At 37.2% G+C, this 18,851-nt stretch overlaps 1 protein-coding gene across 1 annotated transcript in view; it reads right to left on the reverse strand.

The window, feature by feature from the left end:
- Positions 1-3,654: 3,654 nt before the first annotated feature.
- Positions 3,655-18,851, reverse strand: part of LOC127845997 (dipeptidyl aminopeptidase-like protein 6) — a 62,884-nt gene continuing 47,687 nt past the window's right edge. Inside the window, exons 7-20 of the mRNA XM_052377177.1 lie at positions 18,193-18,231; positions 17,024-17,143; positions 14,398-14,489; positions 13,265-13,315; positions 12,617-12,795; positions 12,040-12,144; positions 8,995-9,070; positions 8,378-8,572; positions 7,495-7,546; positions 6,924-7,023; positions 6,334-6,398; positions 5,265-5,337; positions 4,475-4,548; positions 3,655-3,846 (exon numbers count right to left, since the gene is read on the reverse strand). Coding sequence (XP_052233137.1) covers positions 3,673-3,846; positions 4,475-4,548; positions 5,265-5,337; positions 6,334-6,398; positions 6,924-7,023; positions 7,495-7,546; positions 8,378-8,572; positions 8,995-9,070; positions 12,040-12,144; positions 12,617-12,795; positions 13,265-13,315; positions 14,398-14,489; positions 17,024-17,143; positions 18,193-18,231 — 1,395 coding nt within the window. The 3' untranslated portion in view covers positions 3,655-3,672. The remainder of the gene's footprint in view (positions 3,847-4,474; positions 4,549-5,264; positions 5,338-6,333; positions 6,399-6,923; positions 7,024-7,494; positions 7,547-8,377; positions 8,573-8,994; positions 9,071-12,039; positions 12,145-12,616; positions 12,796-13,264; positions 13,316-14,397; positions 14,490-17,023; positions 17,144-18,192; positions 18,232-18,851) is intronic.

Consider the following 18,851-nt stretch of genomic DNA (forward strand, 5'->3'; position numbering starts at 1 on the left):
GTTACGGCAAACCGAAAAATATAATTGAGTTCATCAGTGAGCCGTCTGAGAAAGATGTGGATCCACCTGAAGAAGAGGAAGTCGAATGAACACAACTGAGTCGCGTTCTGAGAAAACTGGGCATAATGCATGTGCGTAAAGTGTCGTCCAAGATTAGCTTGTGCAGTCCGCACAGGCTTATCAGGGACGACACTTTCCGCTTATACTAGATTTTCGGTAAAAAGAAACTTCCTTCAGACGAAAAATACCATTAAAGCGGAAAGTGTCGTCCATGATTAGCCTGTGCGGACTGCACAGGCTAATCTGGGATGACACTTTAAGCACATGCATTATGCCCAGTTTTCACAGAACAGGACACAACTGTATACAAAAACAGCTGAATTTAATTCCATTTAATTACTCACAAATTATTGTTATCAGCGTTATTGGTGCCATTGTGTTTATGGGTTCGTTTTTTTTCATTTATTATTATATTTGTTATATTATTATTATAATGTGTTCGATTACCCTACTCCTCCTCCGCATCATCATCTTCAGCATCGTCATCATCATCATCATCATCATCATCACAATCTTCATCATCATCATCATCATCTTCATCATCATCGTCATCATCATCATCATCATCATCATCATCATCATCATCATCATCATCATCATCATCAGTAGAAGTAGTAGTAGTAGTAGTAGCAGTAGCAGTAGTAGTAGTAGTAGTAGTAGTGGTATTAGTAGTAGAAGTAAAAGTAGTAGTTGTAGTAGTAGTAGTAGTAGTAGTAGTAGTAGTAGTAGCAGCAGCAGTAGTAGTAGTAGTGGTAGTAGTAGTAGTAGTAGTAGTAGTAGTAGTAGTAGTAGTAGTAGTAGTAGTAGTAGTAGTAGTAGTAGTAGTAGTAGTAGTAGTAGTAGTAGTAGTAGATTTTCCTAATAGACATATAATACTGGTTCTAGGCCCAGGTAACGGACTCGAGAGCATTTCAAATAAGTAGTAAGTACTTTCAATGCACTCGAGCTAGTTTTAGTAGTACACAATGTAGTTGTAGTAATAGAAGTAGTAGTTGCAGTACTTTTAATAATACTAGTATTATAAGTATTGTTTATTCTTGTATATACCTGATGATTATTATATACCATGTATATACCTGATGATTATCATATATACGGTTGTTTAGTTTTATGCTTTTGTTAAGACATTGTTATTTTGACATTTCAAATTTCTTAAGACGCGGTTGGTGTTGTTTTAACGGAGCACAACCACACGTTTGCATATATGTATTATCAATACTACTTATCCGGTGTTTGACGGAAAGGGCCGAGAATGTGCGATTGCGCTCTGAGTTAAAGATTACTAAGTGGCGTAGGTGTGATTTGTGAATTATAATTTTTAAACACACAATCAATCATCAGGCCGTTATTTGTTAATTGTTAATTATAATGTATTATTATAGTTGATAATTGAATTAATTATTTGTGTGAAGAGTGACTTTTTGTCGTTTGATATTCATTGTCGGTCATAGAATAGAGTCTGGGCGAGAGGGAGTTTGTAGTGTGTTGGTCATTAATTGTAATTAGCGGTCTATTTATCCGGTCTAATTGTCAGTGATTAAAGCGGCTTTTCGTTCGCACCTCGCCTTTGTGGTAGGCCGTAGTGGCCTAGTGGGTATAAGTAGCAATGCAAAGGTTCATTTCTGACATCTTTTAGCATTCGTAAAAAATGACTACCGCAGATACTAAGATTGCGTTTTTCGGCGATGGTAACGTTACTCAACTGGCAGAGTGGGGCGTTGTACCCGATGTAAGTATGGAGTTGTCAAGCTTATTCTAATTTTACAATTTGTGTTGATTAGAGCGATCTCCGGACATTTGGAATTTATCAAGTAGATGACTTTGCTCGCGAACTAGTTTTTACCTAATATATGTACTCTTTGTAAGATAGTTTTTCTATTTTCAGTACCCTGGTTGTTACGGGATGTTTGGAGAGAGTGGAATGCGAGCGCAATACGTGAATGAGAAGTTATTGAAGGAGATGTTTGCCTGGGGTTGATAATCTGCAAGGGGTACCGAATGCTCAGAGCGTTGACGGTCACGCGCAAGATAACGTCATTTCGCCGAAGTCTCGCTTTAAAAAAAATCCAGTTATTTAATAAATTAACTGAATAATAAATTTTATTATTAACATAGGATAAACCAAAAATAAAACTACACATTCATAAGAGGCCTATTTATTATATCATGATAAATTAGCCAACAACGACTAGTTATTACCCGGACAATACCCGTTCTGTTCCAGAACAATACAAAACAGAAAAGAACCACACTTTATTAATGCCGTTATGCTTGATACAAACATGGGGAGCATATTACGAGTACAATATTCAAATAACGATACAAATACATATGTTAATCTCTAGATAGTTTACATAAATCTCCACGCAGAGTTGTCGTTCCTTGCTCTCGCATACAACTCTGCGAAAGGCTCAGCACGCCATTTTGTCTATAAAATAGCTAAAACCCAACAAACGCATTCAATGTATATTTGATTGGATATTTAAGATAGCATGCATTAAATTAAGAAATATGACTTTTAAATGTACGATAAATCGTGCAAAAACTTGCGAGTTTTAATGCAACTCTTTGGAACTATTTTATTGCCCATTTACGCAGATGGAATCATTCCACGCACTTTACAAATGTAAACAATTGAACATAATGTTCATTGAGTGACGTTAGGAAGTGCTTCGACGTGTGTATGTATGTTGGTTTCTTAACAACATACATCGAGTGCATTGAAAGTACTTACTACTTATTTGAAATGCTCTCGAGTCCGTTACCTGGGCCTAGAACCAGTATTATATGTCTATTAGGAAAATCTACTACTACTACTACTACTACTACTACTACTACTACTACTACTACTACTACTACTACTACTACTACTACTACTACTACCACTACTACTACTACTGCTGCTGCTACTACTACTACTACTACTACTACTACTACTACTACAACTACTACTTTTACTTCTACTACTAATACCACTACTACTACTACTACTACTACTGCTACTGCTACTACTACTACTACTACTTCTACTGATGATGATGATGATGATGATGATGATGATGATGATGATGATGATGATGATGACGATGATGATGATGATGATGATGATGATGATGAAGATTGTGATGATGATGATGATGATGATGATGACGATGCTGAAGATGATGATGCGGAGGAGGAGTAGGGTAATCGAACACATTATTATAAAATTATAACAATTATAATAATAAATGAATAAAACAACGAACCCATTAACACAATGGCACCAATAACGCTGATAACAATAATTTGTGAGTAATTAAATGGAATTAAATTCAGCTGTAACATGTTTTTGTATACAGTTGTGTCCTGTTCTGTGAAAACTGGGCATAATGCATGTGCTTAAAGTGTCATCCCAGATTAGCCTGTGCAGTCCGCACAGGCTAATCATGGACGACACTTTTCGCTTTAATGGTATTTTTCGTTTGAAGGAAGTTTCTTTTTACCGAAAATCTAGTAAAAGCGGAAAGTGTCGTCCCTGATAAGCCTGTGCGGACTGCACAAGCTAATCTGGGACGACACTTTACGCACATGCATTATGCCCAGTTTTCTCAGAACGCGACTCAGTTGTGTTCATTCGACTTCCTCTTCTTCAGGTGGATCCACATCTTTCTCAGACGGCTCACTGATGAACTCAATTATACTTTTCGGTTTGCCGTAACAATGCAGTATGAAGTCCTCCATGGTGTTATACAGATGGATTTTGGTGCTTTTCCCGTTTAGAAAATGGTTCTCATCGGGGTATATCTGCATTTGTAACAAAGATAATGAAAGTTTGACTCACAATTAACATGAAAAAGTTGCGCCAGTTGTGTTTGATTTTAGTGTTTGAATGATATTACGCTATGTTCCCTGCATAGACGGGTTGTGCTTTATCAGACTGCATGCAAATTGGCTATGGGGAATAAGTTAATAATTATTTTATGTAGTACACCATCTGTTTGCTGATTTAGCTGAAGTTTCACTTTATTACACGGTCAGCATGTTTAATTATCTGTGTATACCGTTACAAAAGATCAACAGTACATGTTAAATAAATGTCATAAATGCATGTATTTACAACGATGCTTTGTCGTGTGGTAGGCATACTTGCTGTGAATGTTGCGAATCGTGATCATAAACAAAAATTGAAACTCAAGAAACACACTCTGCATAAATCTGTTTGTTACCAACTCCTTGTCGAAAAGGCAAGTAAACAATTGAATACACCCTACAGGGTTTATAAAATCAATACAGCAGTGTACATGGATGAAATGTTAAGTATTGACGATATTTTGATAAAGTTCGACAAATTTGTGTATCAATAAATCAATCGCAAATCAGTCGCAGGCGTAGTTTCTATGCTGTGTGTTTCGAATTTTTAAAGTGTGCATACCTGTTGGCGGAAGTATACATCTTCTTCCACTAATGCTTTTATAAGTTGAGCAGAATTCTGGAAATGTACGTTATCTGCAATGCCAGTAAAGCAAAGTTAATTTTAATGAAAGACATTTCGCTACGGTAAGTGCCTTGAAATTATCGGATCAGATTTTGGTACTTATGTATGAACTGCATTTGGACATAAACTAAAAACGAACGTACAGCAGATCAAGCAAAAAGGATATGAGGCTAACTCAATTATGCCTAGTGGCCTCTCCCATCCTTCTAAATTGGATCAATTTATTTCCAAAATTAGGGATGTCTAGCATAATTTTTTATATATTTAGAATATGTTTTACAGAAATTCCATTAAGCAAACAGCGCAGACCCTGATGAGACGCCGCATCATGCGGCGTCTCATCTGGGTCTACGCTGTTTGCCAAGGCCTTTCTTCTAGACGCTAGGCATAAATGGGTTAACTCAAACTGTTCCCATTGACATTGAAATTTTATATCTATCTCACGCTATTACAGATTGTTCATTTTAATATGTATTCTTTACTACATAATTTCGTCTATAGTATAACCATTTTTTTAAGTCAGAAGTATTGTTTTGGTAAATAATGCCAAGTAAGTATTTCGACATTCTCTGAAAAGAGCCTCATGTTTTATCAATATGTCTGCATAATCGAAATACCCGCAACACAAACATTTGAACAGCAATGTGTATGCACGTATTGTAAAAATGCACACATATACATGTATAACGATAATTGTATGTTAAAGCGATTGATCATCATATCTTACCATCACCGGTTCCATGTATAATCATAAATCTAGCGGACTTGAAGTTGGATGCATATTTTGATATGTTCGCCGCCTGCAAAAGAATTTTTTAAGAATTCCGATATTTCTATAGTGATGACAGTGCAAACACATATAAGGGCAGTGTCCTTAAGAACTACTGCATGTTTTATAAAAAAAAGACCCGCTTTATAAAATGGGTTTCATGTCATTTGCGGTCAGCAAAGCTCCAAACCAGTCGACACCTCGACACAGTCCGGTTAGGGTCTACCCAGTCCACTGATTAAACATTTGGACCTTTTGAAAAATAATTGAGGATAGCTCACGCTTGCCGCATATGGCAAAAGACCCATTTCCTTAGATTCGGGATATATTTTTTTTTCAATTGTTTACAACTTGTAGGTCCTTAGCGATTCTTACAATTCTATACTTTGAAATGCACACACAATATCAATGTAAATGACTTTGTAATATATATATGCAATAGGTGCTGATTTCTTTTCTTTCGAATGATAACGTAAATTTGACAAAGGTATTCTTGAAAATTAAAAAAAATGTTAATCAGCTAACAAGCAATTGGTTCTAAATATAAATTGTCACACATTTTTTGCTACACACAAATATTTCAAATGAGTTTCCTTTGTACTTAATAATATCCGGAATATGCAAGACGTCCTGGTTTCGTTTAGTTCTAGTTCACTGAGACTTTATGGCGAATGTCATTATTTAAGCGTACGTATTTAGCATCCAGACTTATTCCGATATTTTATACCATAATAGTATTTTGTAAATGGTTTTGATTTGATGTTTATCATGGACGCGTCTTTCTTTAACGTCTTCCAGAAACAGCATGACGTCTCAAAAAACGAGAAAATGTTTAAATGTAGATATTTGCAATTCATGTTAACACTGTCTATACACATTTTATTTAGATTTTTTCACTTATCACATACCAGTCTGGTATATGTATAAAACACTGTTTACACCCTACATCATTGTACACGTTTTTTAAAGCAAAGGCGAAATAATATGGTAAATATAGATATCGATTTAGATAAATTAAAAAACTTACATTATAGCCTCCAAGATTATCACTGGCTGTAGGAAGTCCCATGTAACGCTCAGTAAAAACGGAATCTAAAAACAATCAGTTCAATGCAATGGTGTATGATTCGCAATATAACGATTAGGTAACCAAGCAATATAATCTATACTCATAAATGTACTTCATCACAGTTCATACGGTCAGTGCATATGATATACCATGTATTCCGACTGCTTTGTTATACCAGTTATCATAAATTGTGATTGATAGTTGATTAAAAAAGCATATTGTACATGATATACAATTTGGAATACGTGTATCAGCGTATTTATTCATTATTTATTTAAATCTATTTATCTACTTTTGTGTATGGAAAGCTCAAGATTTATTGAGAAACTCTCGGGTCCGTTTTCTGGGTAAAACCAATCATTGGAGCATTTAGGTGACTTCTAAAAAACGCTCCTGAGGAGGGGATCAAATCACTTTAATAACACTTTTTATCCATTACACGGCTTAGCAGTCAAAATATTTGTATATACTTAATACAATAGCATACATTTACTAAACGTATTTAAGCAAGTCAATTACAATTAACTATTTGCAGTTGAGAGTTTTACCATAGTAACGCCAATCTGTTACCGGCGAAACAGCCATACCACAACGAAACGCATTCGATGCGCGCGCTATAACGGACGCCGTCAGAAACCCTCCGTAGGACTGTAAACATGCAGTTTCAATTGAAAACACACCACTTTTGCATTAAGTTTAAATGCGCGTCATTCGAATATGGGTCTCATGTCATATGAAACCCGCGTACCCTCAGCCTAGCCTGAGATCTCCAAATGAGAAAACGAAAACTTTATTGACTTTATTGAGATTGTGCTGGCTTGTCAGGATATGGAATTAGGCCCATTTAAGCATGACGCGGTTAATAACTACTGATTGTGACAAAGGCCCATTTAAGAAAGACGCTGTTAATAATGACTGATTGTGACAATATTTTTGTTTATCTTATCACAGACATGTCGACCGACTGCAGATGATACTTTTTCGAAGCAATTTAACTGGTGTTATTTTTAATATGTATCTGTGTATTAAGTTGATTTGATTCTAATTATTAGTGTAAAACAGTCTGACGTTATAGATCGCTTTATGTTCGATGTTTCCGCAAGACACATACATACTTACTGCGCCCCATACAGTGGTATTTTCGTTCACATAATGTAGGTTATTAAAGTGACTGAAAATGTAAATAAATAATAAATGGTATTTGCTGAGTAAATATCTTGTTCTTATTTAAGTTCATTAAATATTCACAAAACAGCGCGACTTGTTTGTAAGTGACATTAAATACTAGTAGGCAAAGCTCTTATTGACTCAAACATAACTCTTATAAAATGATACTATTTGAATATCATTAAAAATGCCTTGATGCCGTTAGTTTGTAAAGTAAAGTACAGTTAATGTTTAAATGAAGCACACGTGATACACGTTCTTACATGAATTAGCAGGAAAAAAAACAGAAAATGTCCACACTTGCTATTTAATTAATTTACAGACATATAGCATGATTACTTAATGGCCAATCTTTCCTTTGCCTTCGTGTGTAATCAATGGAATTTTCTATACTGTAGAAATTGTATCTTTAATAACTCGTCTCAATCATAATCATCAACATGAATTTGTACTTAAAAATTACATGTTCATAAACTGGGTATATATCAAATATGATCACAATCATTTTAATTTATTATTAATTGAGTCGTGTTCTGAGAAAACTGGGCATAATGCATGTGCGTTAAGTGTCGTCCCAGATTAGCCTGTGCAGTTCGCACAAGCTAATCAGGGACGACACTTTCCGCTATTAAGACAGTTTTCGTTTTAATGAAGTCTATTCTAAGCAAAAGTCCAATTTAGGCGGAAAGTGTCGTCCCTGATTAGCCTGTGCGGAAAGTGTCGTCCCTGATTAGCCTGTGCGGACTGCACAGGCTAATCTGGGACGACACTTTCGCACATGCATTATGCCCAGTTTTCTCAGAACACAACCCAATAATACCATTTAACGACCTACTTAGCAGCGGTAATGATATCATCCGCCTCCAGTTGGCCCAGCTGTTTATACACGGCATGCATCCACCTTTTGCCACGCCCCCCAGAACCACGCCCATCGACAAACACAATTATAACGCTATGACAACTGCACAGGTACTGCTCCCAGCCAATATTAAACTCCTTGGTGACGAGCTGCGTTCCAGGTGAACCATTACTGAAGTAAAATTAACCCATTTATGCCTAGTGGACTCTCCCATCCTTCTAAATTGGATCAATTCATTTCCAAAATTAGGGATGTCTAGTATATATTTCTATATTTATAATATTTATTACAGAAATTCTTTTAAGCAAACAGCGCAGACCATGATGAGACGCCGCATCATGCGGCGTCTCATCTGGGTCCACGCTTTTTGCCAAGGCATTTTTTCTAGACGCTAGGCATGAATGGCCTAAATACACTTTTATACTGTGTACCACAGATATTTATCAACAACACACAAGGTTGTAGTTAATACTTGTAATAATGTAAATTGTCGATAAACTTTATTTTTAAGATTTCAAACTGGTGTTATTAAATAAAGTATACTTACAATGGATCAAACACATTATTTATCTATAAATGAAACAACAACTTACACTTTAAATAAAATGTTGTATGTCGTTATTTCTTCCTTCCTAAGTACTGGGGGTAATAAAACTTTCACCCACATGTCTGGAAAACAACGGAAACAACATGGAGCTATTAAATTACCTTTATTCCGCGCATACACAAATATTATGTTTTTAATCACACACTGTTTTAGGTAAATGAGATAGCGGATTAATTGCCTTTAATTAAAAAAAAACGAAGATAAAAACTAGCGGCTAGTGCGACAGGTTGAGTTACCACAAGCATCAAATGTTGCTCATGGTCATACTAAACTAAGTGTAAACAAGAGGGCCATGATGGCCCTGAATCGCTTCACTGTTTTTATGCGAAAAAAAAAGCGTGCAATGCGCATGGGTTGAAATGTACTCAACCATGTGACTTTCTCTTTCTATCCCTCGTCCCACTGGGCGCTTTAAGTTGGAAGGGTGAGCATTTTCATATATGGAACACGTTACTACAGTGTTAACTAAACAGACTAAAAAGCCCGGGAATAGTCGCACAGGTCCTTTGCTTATAATGTAGGTACATTTATCTCTCCAAAAGATATTGTCGTTCTTTCTATTTCACATATTTTTAGATGCTGAAGATCAAATCTACGCATGTTCTACAAGATTAATGAAAGTTCCTTCATTCAATCATGAATATTGTTCCAAAATTCCAAAAAGTGTTTGTAGGTTTCAAAGTTTCTGTTACTTATATAATTCATGACATACGTAAAATACCTAATGACGTAGATTACCTGAACTTTACTTCATTCTTGGGGCATGAGTTAGTGTAGCAGGATTGTTAACGTAGTGAAGAAATTGTTTATTGTACAAAGAAGATATTTGCCTGAGGAAACATAAAGTTACGAGTTTTTCAGGTTCATGAGATACCGAAGGCAGTAGGAATGATAACTTTGTAGAGGTTGTTTTTTTAAACATAGTAAATGTTTATGAGACAAAAAATTGAATTATGATTCATCAAGATGTTGCGATCATGGCAACACTACTTGCATATGGCGTGAGGTTTAAAGAGATATCATAGCAAACAATTAGCTTGACCTAACTTTCCTTTACTTTTTCCATCTGACGTTCCAAAGACCATAACTCCTTCTGAAGAGTTTGTTTTCGTTTTGAAAACAGGACTTCCGGTTTCAAAAATGAGATAGTGCTCATGATGATTTGATTGCTCAAATTTGACCCCAGGGGCATAATTTGAACAAACTTAGTAGAGAACTCTTAGATGTCACTACATACCGAATTTGGTAGCCCTAGACCCTACGGTTATGGACAAGAAGATTTTCAAAGCTTGCACAATATAGGCTTTATATAAGCATATGCTCATTTTTGTGACCCCCGGGGCAGCGTCAAATTTGACCCCAGGGGCATAATTTGAACAAAGTAGAGAACTATTAAATGTCACTACATACCAAATGTGGTAGCACTAGACCCAATGGTTATGGACAAGAAGATTTTTAAAGTTTGCACAAAATAGGCTTTATATAAGCATATGTTCAATTTATTGACCCCCGGGGCGGGGTCAAATTTGACCCCAGGGGCATAATTTGATCAAATTTGAAAGAGGTTCACCCCAGGAACATTTGTGAGAAGTTTTATCAGAATTGGCCAGTGGAGCTAATGATGTAATCAATTCAAAGACTTCAATGAGATTTAAACCTCAGATCGCGGTGTCACCAAGGCCACGACTTAACAGAGAATCATACGTACGATTGCGGTGTCACCAAGGCAACGACTTAACAGAGAATCATACGTTCGATTGCGGTTTCACCAATGCCACGACTTAACAGGGAATCATAGGTACGATCGCGAAGTCACCAAGGCCACGACTTAACAGAGAACCACAAGTACGATTGCGGTGTCACCAAGGCCACGACTTAACAGAGAATCATACGTACAAACGTACGATCGCGAAGTCACCAAGGTCACGACTTAACAGAGAATCATACGTACGATTGCGCTGTCACCAAGACTACGACTTAACAGAGAATCATACGTACGATCGCAAAGTCACCAAGGCCACGACTTAACAGAGAATCATACGTACGATTGCGGTGTCACCAAGGCAACGACTAAACAGAGAATCATACGTACGATCGAAAGGTCGCCTAGGCCACGACTTTACAGAGAAACATACGTACGATCGCGGTGTCACCAAGACTACGGCTTAACAGAGAATAATACGTACGATCGCAATGTCACCAAGACCACGGCTTAATAGAGAATCAAACGTACGATCGCGGTGTCACCAAGACCACGGCTTAATAGAGAATCATACGTACGATTGCGGTGTCACCAAGGCCACGACTTTACAGAGAATCATACGTACGATCGCGATGTCACCAAGGCCACGACTTTACAGAGAATCATACGTACAATCGCGGTGTCACCAAGACCACGGCTAAACAGAGAATCATACGTACGATCGCGATGTCACCAAGACCGAGACCTCACATGAATTCATACGTATGATCGCGAAGTCACCAAAGCCAAGACTTCACAGAGAATCAAACGTACGATCGCGATGTCACTTAGGCAAAGACTTTACAGAGAATCATACGTACGATCGCGGTGTCACCAAGACCACGGTTTAACAGAGAAACATACATACGATCGCGATGTCAGCAAGGCCACGACTTTACAGAGAATCATACGTACGATCGCGATGTCACCAAGGCCACGACTTTTCAGAGAATCATAGGTACAATCGCGGTGTCACCAAGACCACGGCTAAACAAAGAATCATTCGTACGATCGCGATGTCACCAAGACCGAGACCTCACATGAATTCATACGTATGATCGCGAAGTCACCAAGGCCACGACTTCACAGAGAATCAAACGTACGATCGCGATGTCACTTAGGCAAAGACTTTACAGAGAACTAACGTACGATCGCGGTGTCACCAAGACCACGGCTTAACAGAGAATAATACGTACGATCGCGATATCACCAAGGCCACGACTTTACAGAGAATCATACGTACGATCGCAAGGTCACCTAAACCACGACTTTACAGAGAATCATACGTACGATCGGTCTCCTCTTTGTCGATGGGAAGCTTAAGGAACTCCTCCACAGCCAAGGAGTAGTCTTCCAGTTTGGTCCGCAAGTCCGCGTTGTCCTCGAGGACTGACACTGTTATCAGAGGACGTTTATAAAAATGAACCGTGACATGCGAACACGTGTCGGTTTTCATATGCTACCAGCGTAGCTCCAGGCCAGCCTTAAAAATCGCACAGTCTGGTCGTCAGCTTAGCTGTCATCAATTAAATCACGCAAGGTTGCATGGTTTTATTGGCGGACAGTGTAGCTCCTTACAAGCCAGTGCGAATTCGCAGGCTGGTCTAAAGTGTCGGTTGCCACACATGCCATAAGACTCATTTTCGCATGACACAAGTAAAATGCGCATGAACTTGCAAACCGCTGTTTGGTTCCTGGTTGTGAACTGCACTAAAGGTATATTACTACAATATACGAAACAGACATACAACGTTAAAAACTTCTGTTTCGGTATTTGCATAAACACGCATTCATTCTTAAACCAAAAGCGTGTTTTACGATCATGTTTTAACATGTTGATTACAATTGTGGTCCAAAATAGGCGTACCTAATCCATTTTCAGTGGAGTAAAGATAGTATATAGGAATCCCGGGCCCTTTGCAGGCAAGTATGTAGTATTTTCCAGAGGGCGTAAACGTAGCGTCAACGTACTTGCAGTCATTCGAGATGTCACAAGACAAGCATTTAATCGATTTGAAGTAAGGGCTGTCTTTTTGAACCGTCGCTCTACAAGCATTTGCAATATATAACAAATTCTAATAGCTTTGAAAAAACTCAAAGAGAGTTTATTGCCGAACGTGTCTTGTATCAAGAACTATAAATTATAACTTAGTTATTGCGCTCCGGTATAGATAATTGTATATTAAAAGTCAAACAGATGGTTAAACTTTGGTATAAACCATTTTATAAAATGTTCAATAATATCCCCAAACATAACTTCAAAATTTCAATTAGCCGCGATCTTTTTGAAAACAGGACTAAGTGCATGTGCGTAAAATGTCGTCTAAGCTTGTGCGCTCCGCACAGGCTATTCAGGGACGACACTTTCCGCTTTTTTTGTTCGTTTTAAGGAAGTCTCTTCTAAACGAAAATACAGTATTTGAAGACTGTGTCTTCGCCTGAACGGATTGCTTAATCTAATCAGATCAAAATAAAATTGAAAATACAAAGCAAATGGAATGTATTGTACCCCTACCTATATAAATGCTTCTCCGTCGGGTCGTCCATATTTGTAGCGGTAAAATATCTACAAATAAGAATCGGTTATTGTTCTGGGAAAACTGTGCTTAAAGCGCGTGCGTTTAGTGTCCATTTAAGCCAGCGCAGTCCGCACAGGCTAATCAGGTTCGATACTTTCCGCTTGCATTGGATTTTTGATAGAAGATATTAACTTTTAACTAAAACCAACAAAAAGCGGAAAGTGTTGTCCCTGTTGAGCCTGTGAAGACTGCGCATGCGCATCTGCGACGGCCTTTAACGCACATGCATTAGACCCCGTTTTCTCATTACATGGCTTATATGATTTTTCTCGTTGCATTGCGACGATGAACACTAATTTTAAAGTGCATATGATAGTTTATATAATGCACATATAAAGATAGAAAGTCTTAGACCATATTTAGACTTCTTTGTATAATTTTGTACACATTTAGTTTCTATACGCATCATACTCTTAGCGTAGTTTTGTGGATTGGTGTCTCAATGATTGAAAGTAAACCTTATTATGAACAGGTCCAATACGTTGATAAGGTAAAAGATATTGCACATAGAGAATGCAATACCGAAGTTCGGGCGAATTCCTAGCATTTGGTATTTGAACTATTTCTAATATCGAGAATGCATCAAATACCAAACTGGTATATCGGTCAAACGATCTGTAGCAAATATAAAGACCAAATCGAATATATAGTTTGGAATAAAGTATATGAACTTATGCGAAATTCAAGTCAATGTAGAATATCAAGCCATGAATTTGGTATTCGAAACGTAGTAAATATCGTGACCAGAGATGGCTCTTGTTCGATATTTACTAACGTTAGCAAACCTTATTCTGAACTAGATATCCATTTTGTTTTTGTTATTGAAATCCTATAATCGTATACCAATCAAATAGAAATTCACGTACATCTTTAGAACATACAGGACATTGGAAACATAAGCTAGACAAGCGACGCTTTGAGAATATCAATATCTTACATTTGCTCGCGGCTATTGACGCTTTGAGAATATCAATATCTTACATTTGCTCGCGGCTATTGACGCTTTGATAATATCAATATCTTACATTTGCTCGCGGCTATTGACGCTTTGAGAATATCAATATCTTACATTTGCTCGCGGCTATTGTCGTATCCAACAATGTCAAATACATCCCACTGTCCTGCTGTTATAAATGTTTTGGAACCATCGCTATATTTTCCCTGAAAATGAAACAATGGACATGACAATGGATAGGGCTTGGCTTTACTCGAAAACAGTGTTAGACTTTCCCAGCTCTATGTCATTTGTTTGTCAACACATTATTCATAATATTAAACCATTTATGCCTAGTGGACTCTGGCATCCTTCTAAATTGGATCAACGTATTTCCAAAATTAGGGATGTCTAGTATATTTATTTCTATATTTAGAATATTTTTTTTACAGAAATTCCTTTAAGCAAACAGTGCAGACCGTGATGAGACGCCGCATCATGCGGCGTATCATCTTGGTCTACGCTGTTTGCCAAGACTTTTTTCTAGACGCTATATAGGCATAAATGGGTTAACTAATTGCAAACATGAACACAACATGACGATAAAAAGAAAAGTTTCACTTTCGTATAATACCTGTTATAAGAACAGTCACACAAATATAAAGACTTTAAATCTCACTGTATTTTATTTTCATAATTAATATTTACAACCAAACTTCATCCAAGACCTGATAACGTAAACATAAATATTCAATACATGTGTGCTGTGCTCTGTGAAAAGGGGTGTAATGCATGTGCGTAAAGTGCCATCCCAGATTAGCCTGTGAAGTCCGCACAGGCTTATGAGGGACGACACTCTGCGCCTAAACTGGATGTTTGCTAAGAATATACTTTCTGTAAACAAAAAATACCATACAATTGAGAAGTGTCGTCCCTGATTGGCCTGTGTGGACTGCACAGGCTTATCTGGGACGACACTTTAAGCACATGTATTAAACACCCTTTTCACAGAGAACGGCCCATTTACATGTTGATCCCTAACAATGTTCTTGTTTAAACGATTGCAATTATCGTTGGCAGCACTGTTATACATTCGCTGTTAATACAAAGTAACATACGTCGAATTATTAGGTGCGCATTCTTAGAAATATGTTGTCAATGTTGATGTACACAATAATAGGCTAAATATAACATCACAGACCAATATAAGGACATGGTTTTATTATTGTAGTCGGGTGGTGAAAGTGTGCAGCCAATCCGGGACTCGAACCTGGGACCTCCCGCTTATAAGGTGAGTTTTCTCCCAACTAGGCTAAACGTGCCTCTCACCATCTTCCCACCAACCCAGCATAGCCCATTTAAGCCTAGTGGACTCTCCCATCCTTCTAAATTGGTTCAATTTATTTCAAAAATTAGGGATGTCAAGCATATTAATTTCTATATTTAGAATATTTCTTACAGAAATTCCTGTAAGCAAAAAGCGCAGACCCTGATGAGACGCCGCATTATGCGGCGTATCATCTGCGTCTACGCTGTTTGCCAATGCCTTTGTTCTAGACGCTAGGCATAAATGGGATAAGTTCGGTAACTTGGGCGGGATTGGTGAAAATATTTTTGGCGGCACTGTTAGCTCAGTTGGAAGAGCACTCGCCTTGTAATCGGGAGGTCCCGTGTTCGAGTACCGGACTTGCTGCACACATTTCACCAGCCAGCTACAGTATGCTTGATGGTTATAGTATAGTTAACAAGGTCTTTGGTGAATACGCTGTTGTGTCAGGCTTGTGCGAAAAATCAGAAATTCGTGCTTTCGGTTTAGCTATCAAACAATAGCTTTGATCTTTGTCAAAAGTCCATTTATTTTTGCTGCGTTCTCCCACCAATAGTCCCACGTTAATAAATACTGATATTTCATGGTGTGACTGAAGAGAAATCCCCCACAACATAAGCAACATGTCCCATTTTTTAAATGAATCGGAAACCATTTGCAAGACATACCTCTCAACTTTGATTTAAACCTTACTAATATGTGTGTTGCGTCTTCCCACGGAACGTTTATTTCTCATATAATTACCGTATTTACCATCGACTGAAATATAGTCAGTGCTTCGTTAATTTCATAGGCAATGCTTGATTGTTATTTACTTATATTACTAACAGTTTACTTAAAACCGCACAATAATAAGTTTGAATATGTATGTGATTTTTTTACAAATAATAATGGCCAATTTTAAATAGTATTTGCAAAACCAATTAGGGTCACTGGAACTGGTACCCCAATGAGCATACACATCTTACAACCTATAAACTGTACGCATTGAAACGAGGCTTAGTTTCTGATTCCCTTGAAACAAGGGGTCTCGGTAAGCTTCGACACATATCAAATAACTTTCTCTAATTATGGTAGAAAAAAATGTGCACTGAAAACTCCATTCATGTCGGTGAGCCTAGTTCTGATATTAATTGTGTTATCTGTATAAGTGTGGTGTATGAAGAGTCCTTGTATGTGTATGCAATTAGCCTCTTGCTTAAAAGATTGAATAAACTGTTCCAATAATTTATATGAACGGCGTTCTGCGAAAAGGGGGCTTAACGCATGTGCGTAAAGTGTCGTCCAAGATTAGCCATGCAGTCATCACAGGCTAATCTGGGACGACACTTTGCGCACATGCATCAAAGCCCATTTTCACAGAGCGAGGCTCAATACAGGTAGTTTGCCCGGAGTTTCAATGTTGCTACATTTAATATGATATGAATATCACACCGTTATGTCGCTGTCGTAGTCAACCATGGCGATGTGCTGAAAGCTGCCGGCGGCGCCGTCGGTTTGCGGCAAGAGCAGGAAGTACTTGCTACCATCCGGCTTGAACACCACGGGGCGAAACTGTGTAAAAATAAGAATAACAAGATGTGTTTGTAAAACACTATGTCCCCCATATATTTGACCTTTGACCTTGAAGGATGACCTTGACCTTTTACCACTCAAAATGTGCAGCTCAATGAGATACACATGCATGCCAAATATCAAGTTGCTATCTTCAATATTACAAAAGTTATGGCCAATGTTAAAGTTTGACGCAAACAAACAAACCAACAAACAAACCAACCAACAGAAAGGGCAAAAACAATATGTCCCCCAGTATAGACTGGGAAAATAAAAATGAAGACAGCGCTGGGAGAACAGGGCTTAATGCATGTGCTTTTTGTGTCGTTTCAAATTAGCCTGAGTAGTCCGCACAGGCTAATCAGGAACGATACCTTCGGCTTTTTTTCTTTAATGAATGTCTCTTCTAAGCGAAAATTCAATTTAGACGGAAAGTGTCGTCCCTGATTAGCATGAGCGAACTGCACAGGATCTAAAATATAAAAAAGTATCATTGTCTTTCGCTGCTATAGTTGTTTGTTTGTGGCACTTTATGTTGTGTTGGTAAACAATAATTCGAGGAAATAGTACACCTATACATATATATTTGTTGAAATGATGAGTGTCATAAGCGTCAATACATAACATCTTTGAATCATTCGTCATAGTAATACTATTTTATGGTATTGCAGTCGTTTTAAGAGATAATTAACAATAAATCTATGTTAGTAATCTTTAAATTTTATTATTTATTTAGCTCTATTTAGCCGGGTTGCACTTCACACAACATGAATACGTCACGAAGGTTATTTAATATATCCATGCATAATGCTCAGCACAAGGGTTATAGAGGCGAGATCATGACATTGTTAGATCTGTGTTTGCACATTTAATGTCGTCAATGAGTAAAGCAGGTTTTATTATATAAATTAACACAAATTGATGCAGCTAAACAAGTATGGTGTGTTACATAAGACAAACTCAAATGGTTAAATAAGCTTATATAAGCAATCGCTACATATTTGGCCGAATTTCATTTATGAACAATTTAAGAATAATTAATTTCTTACCAGGTCGACCCAACCCGTTGGTGATTCCACTCTCAAATTCTGAAATACAAAAATGCCTGAAAAGTGTATGTGAAACCGCGATTCTATATGGAAAGTAATTTATATAAATTTTGTAAAACACTTCGATGATAAATGCTTTTGACAACCCATTTTTACAAATTCGATTTGGCAAATTACCCTTTTTAATAAAACTAAAGCGATTCGATCATATTTGCAACGACGTTTAATCGTTTCCGTTTTATGCTTGATTACAAACATATATATCGTTTATTCATATCTTTATATTCTTTGTGGTTGTAGCGGTGACAAAGCAACTATTCCGTAGTCTTCAACAATAATATTTTATAAGTTAACAAAGTTTAAACAGCAAATATATAAATATTAAACATATTATATTCAATACGCCAAGTTAATTAACGTTTTTTATGTTACTTTATGGTTGAAGTATTTCTGGAAGCCTTTCAGCCCATGTTTGCAGCGAAGTCGCGTCGCAATATTACACGAAAGTGCAACTTGAAACCCGTACAACGATTAATAGAAAATTCAGAGGTTGCAAATGTATACGATTTTTTTTGTCTTTGAAATTGAACGTTAAACTTCGCTGCAACCAAAGATGCGTTGATCGTTGAGCTTTGCAGATTATCATATTTTCTGAAGTG

Source organism: Dreissena polymorpha, chromosome 9 (assembly GCF_020536995.1).
Source record: "Dreissena polymorpha isolate Duluth1 chromosome 9, UMN_Dpol_1.0, whole genome shotgun sequence".
NCBI lineage: Eukaryota > Metazoa > Mollusca > Bivalvia > Myida > Dreissenidae > Dreissena > Dreissena polymorpha.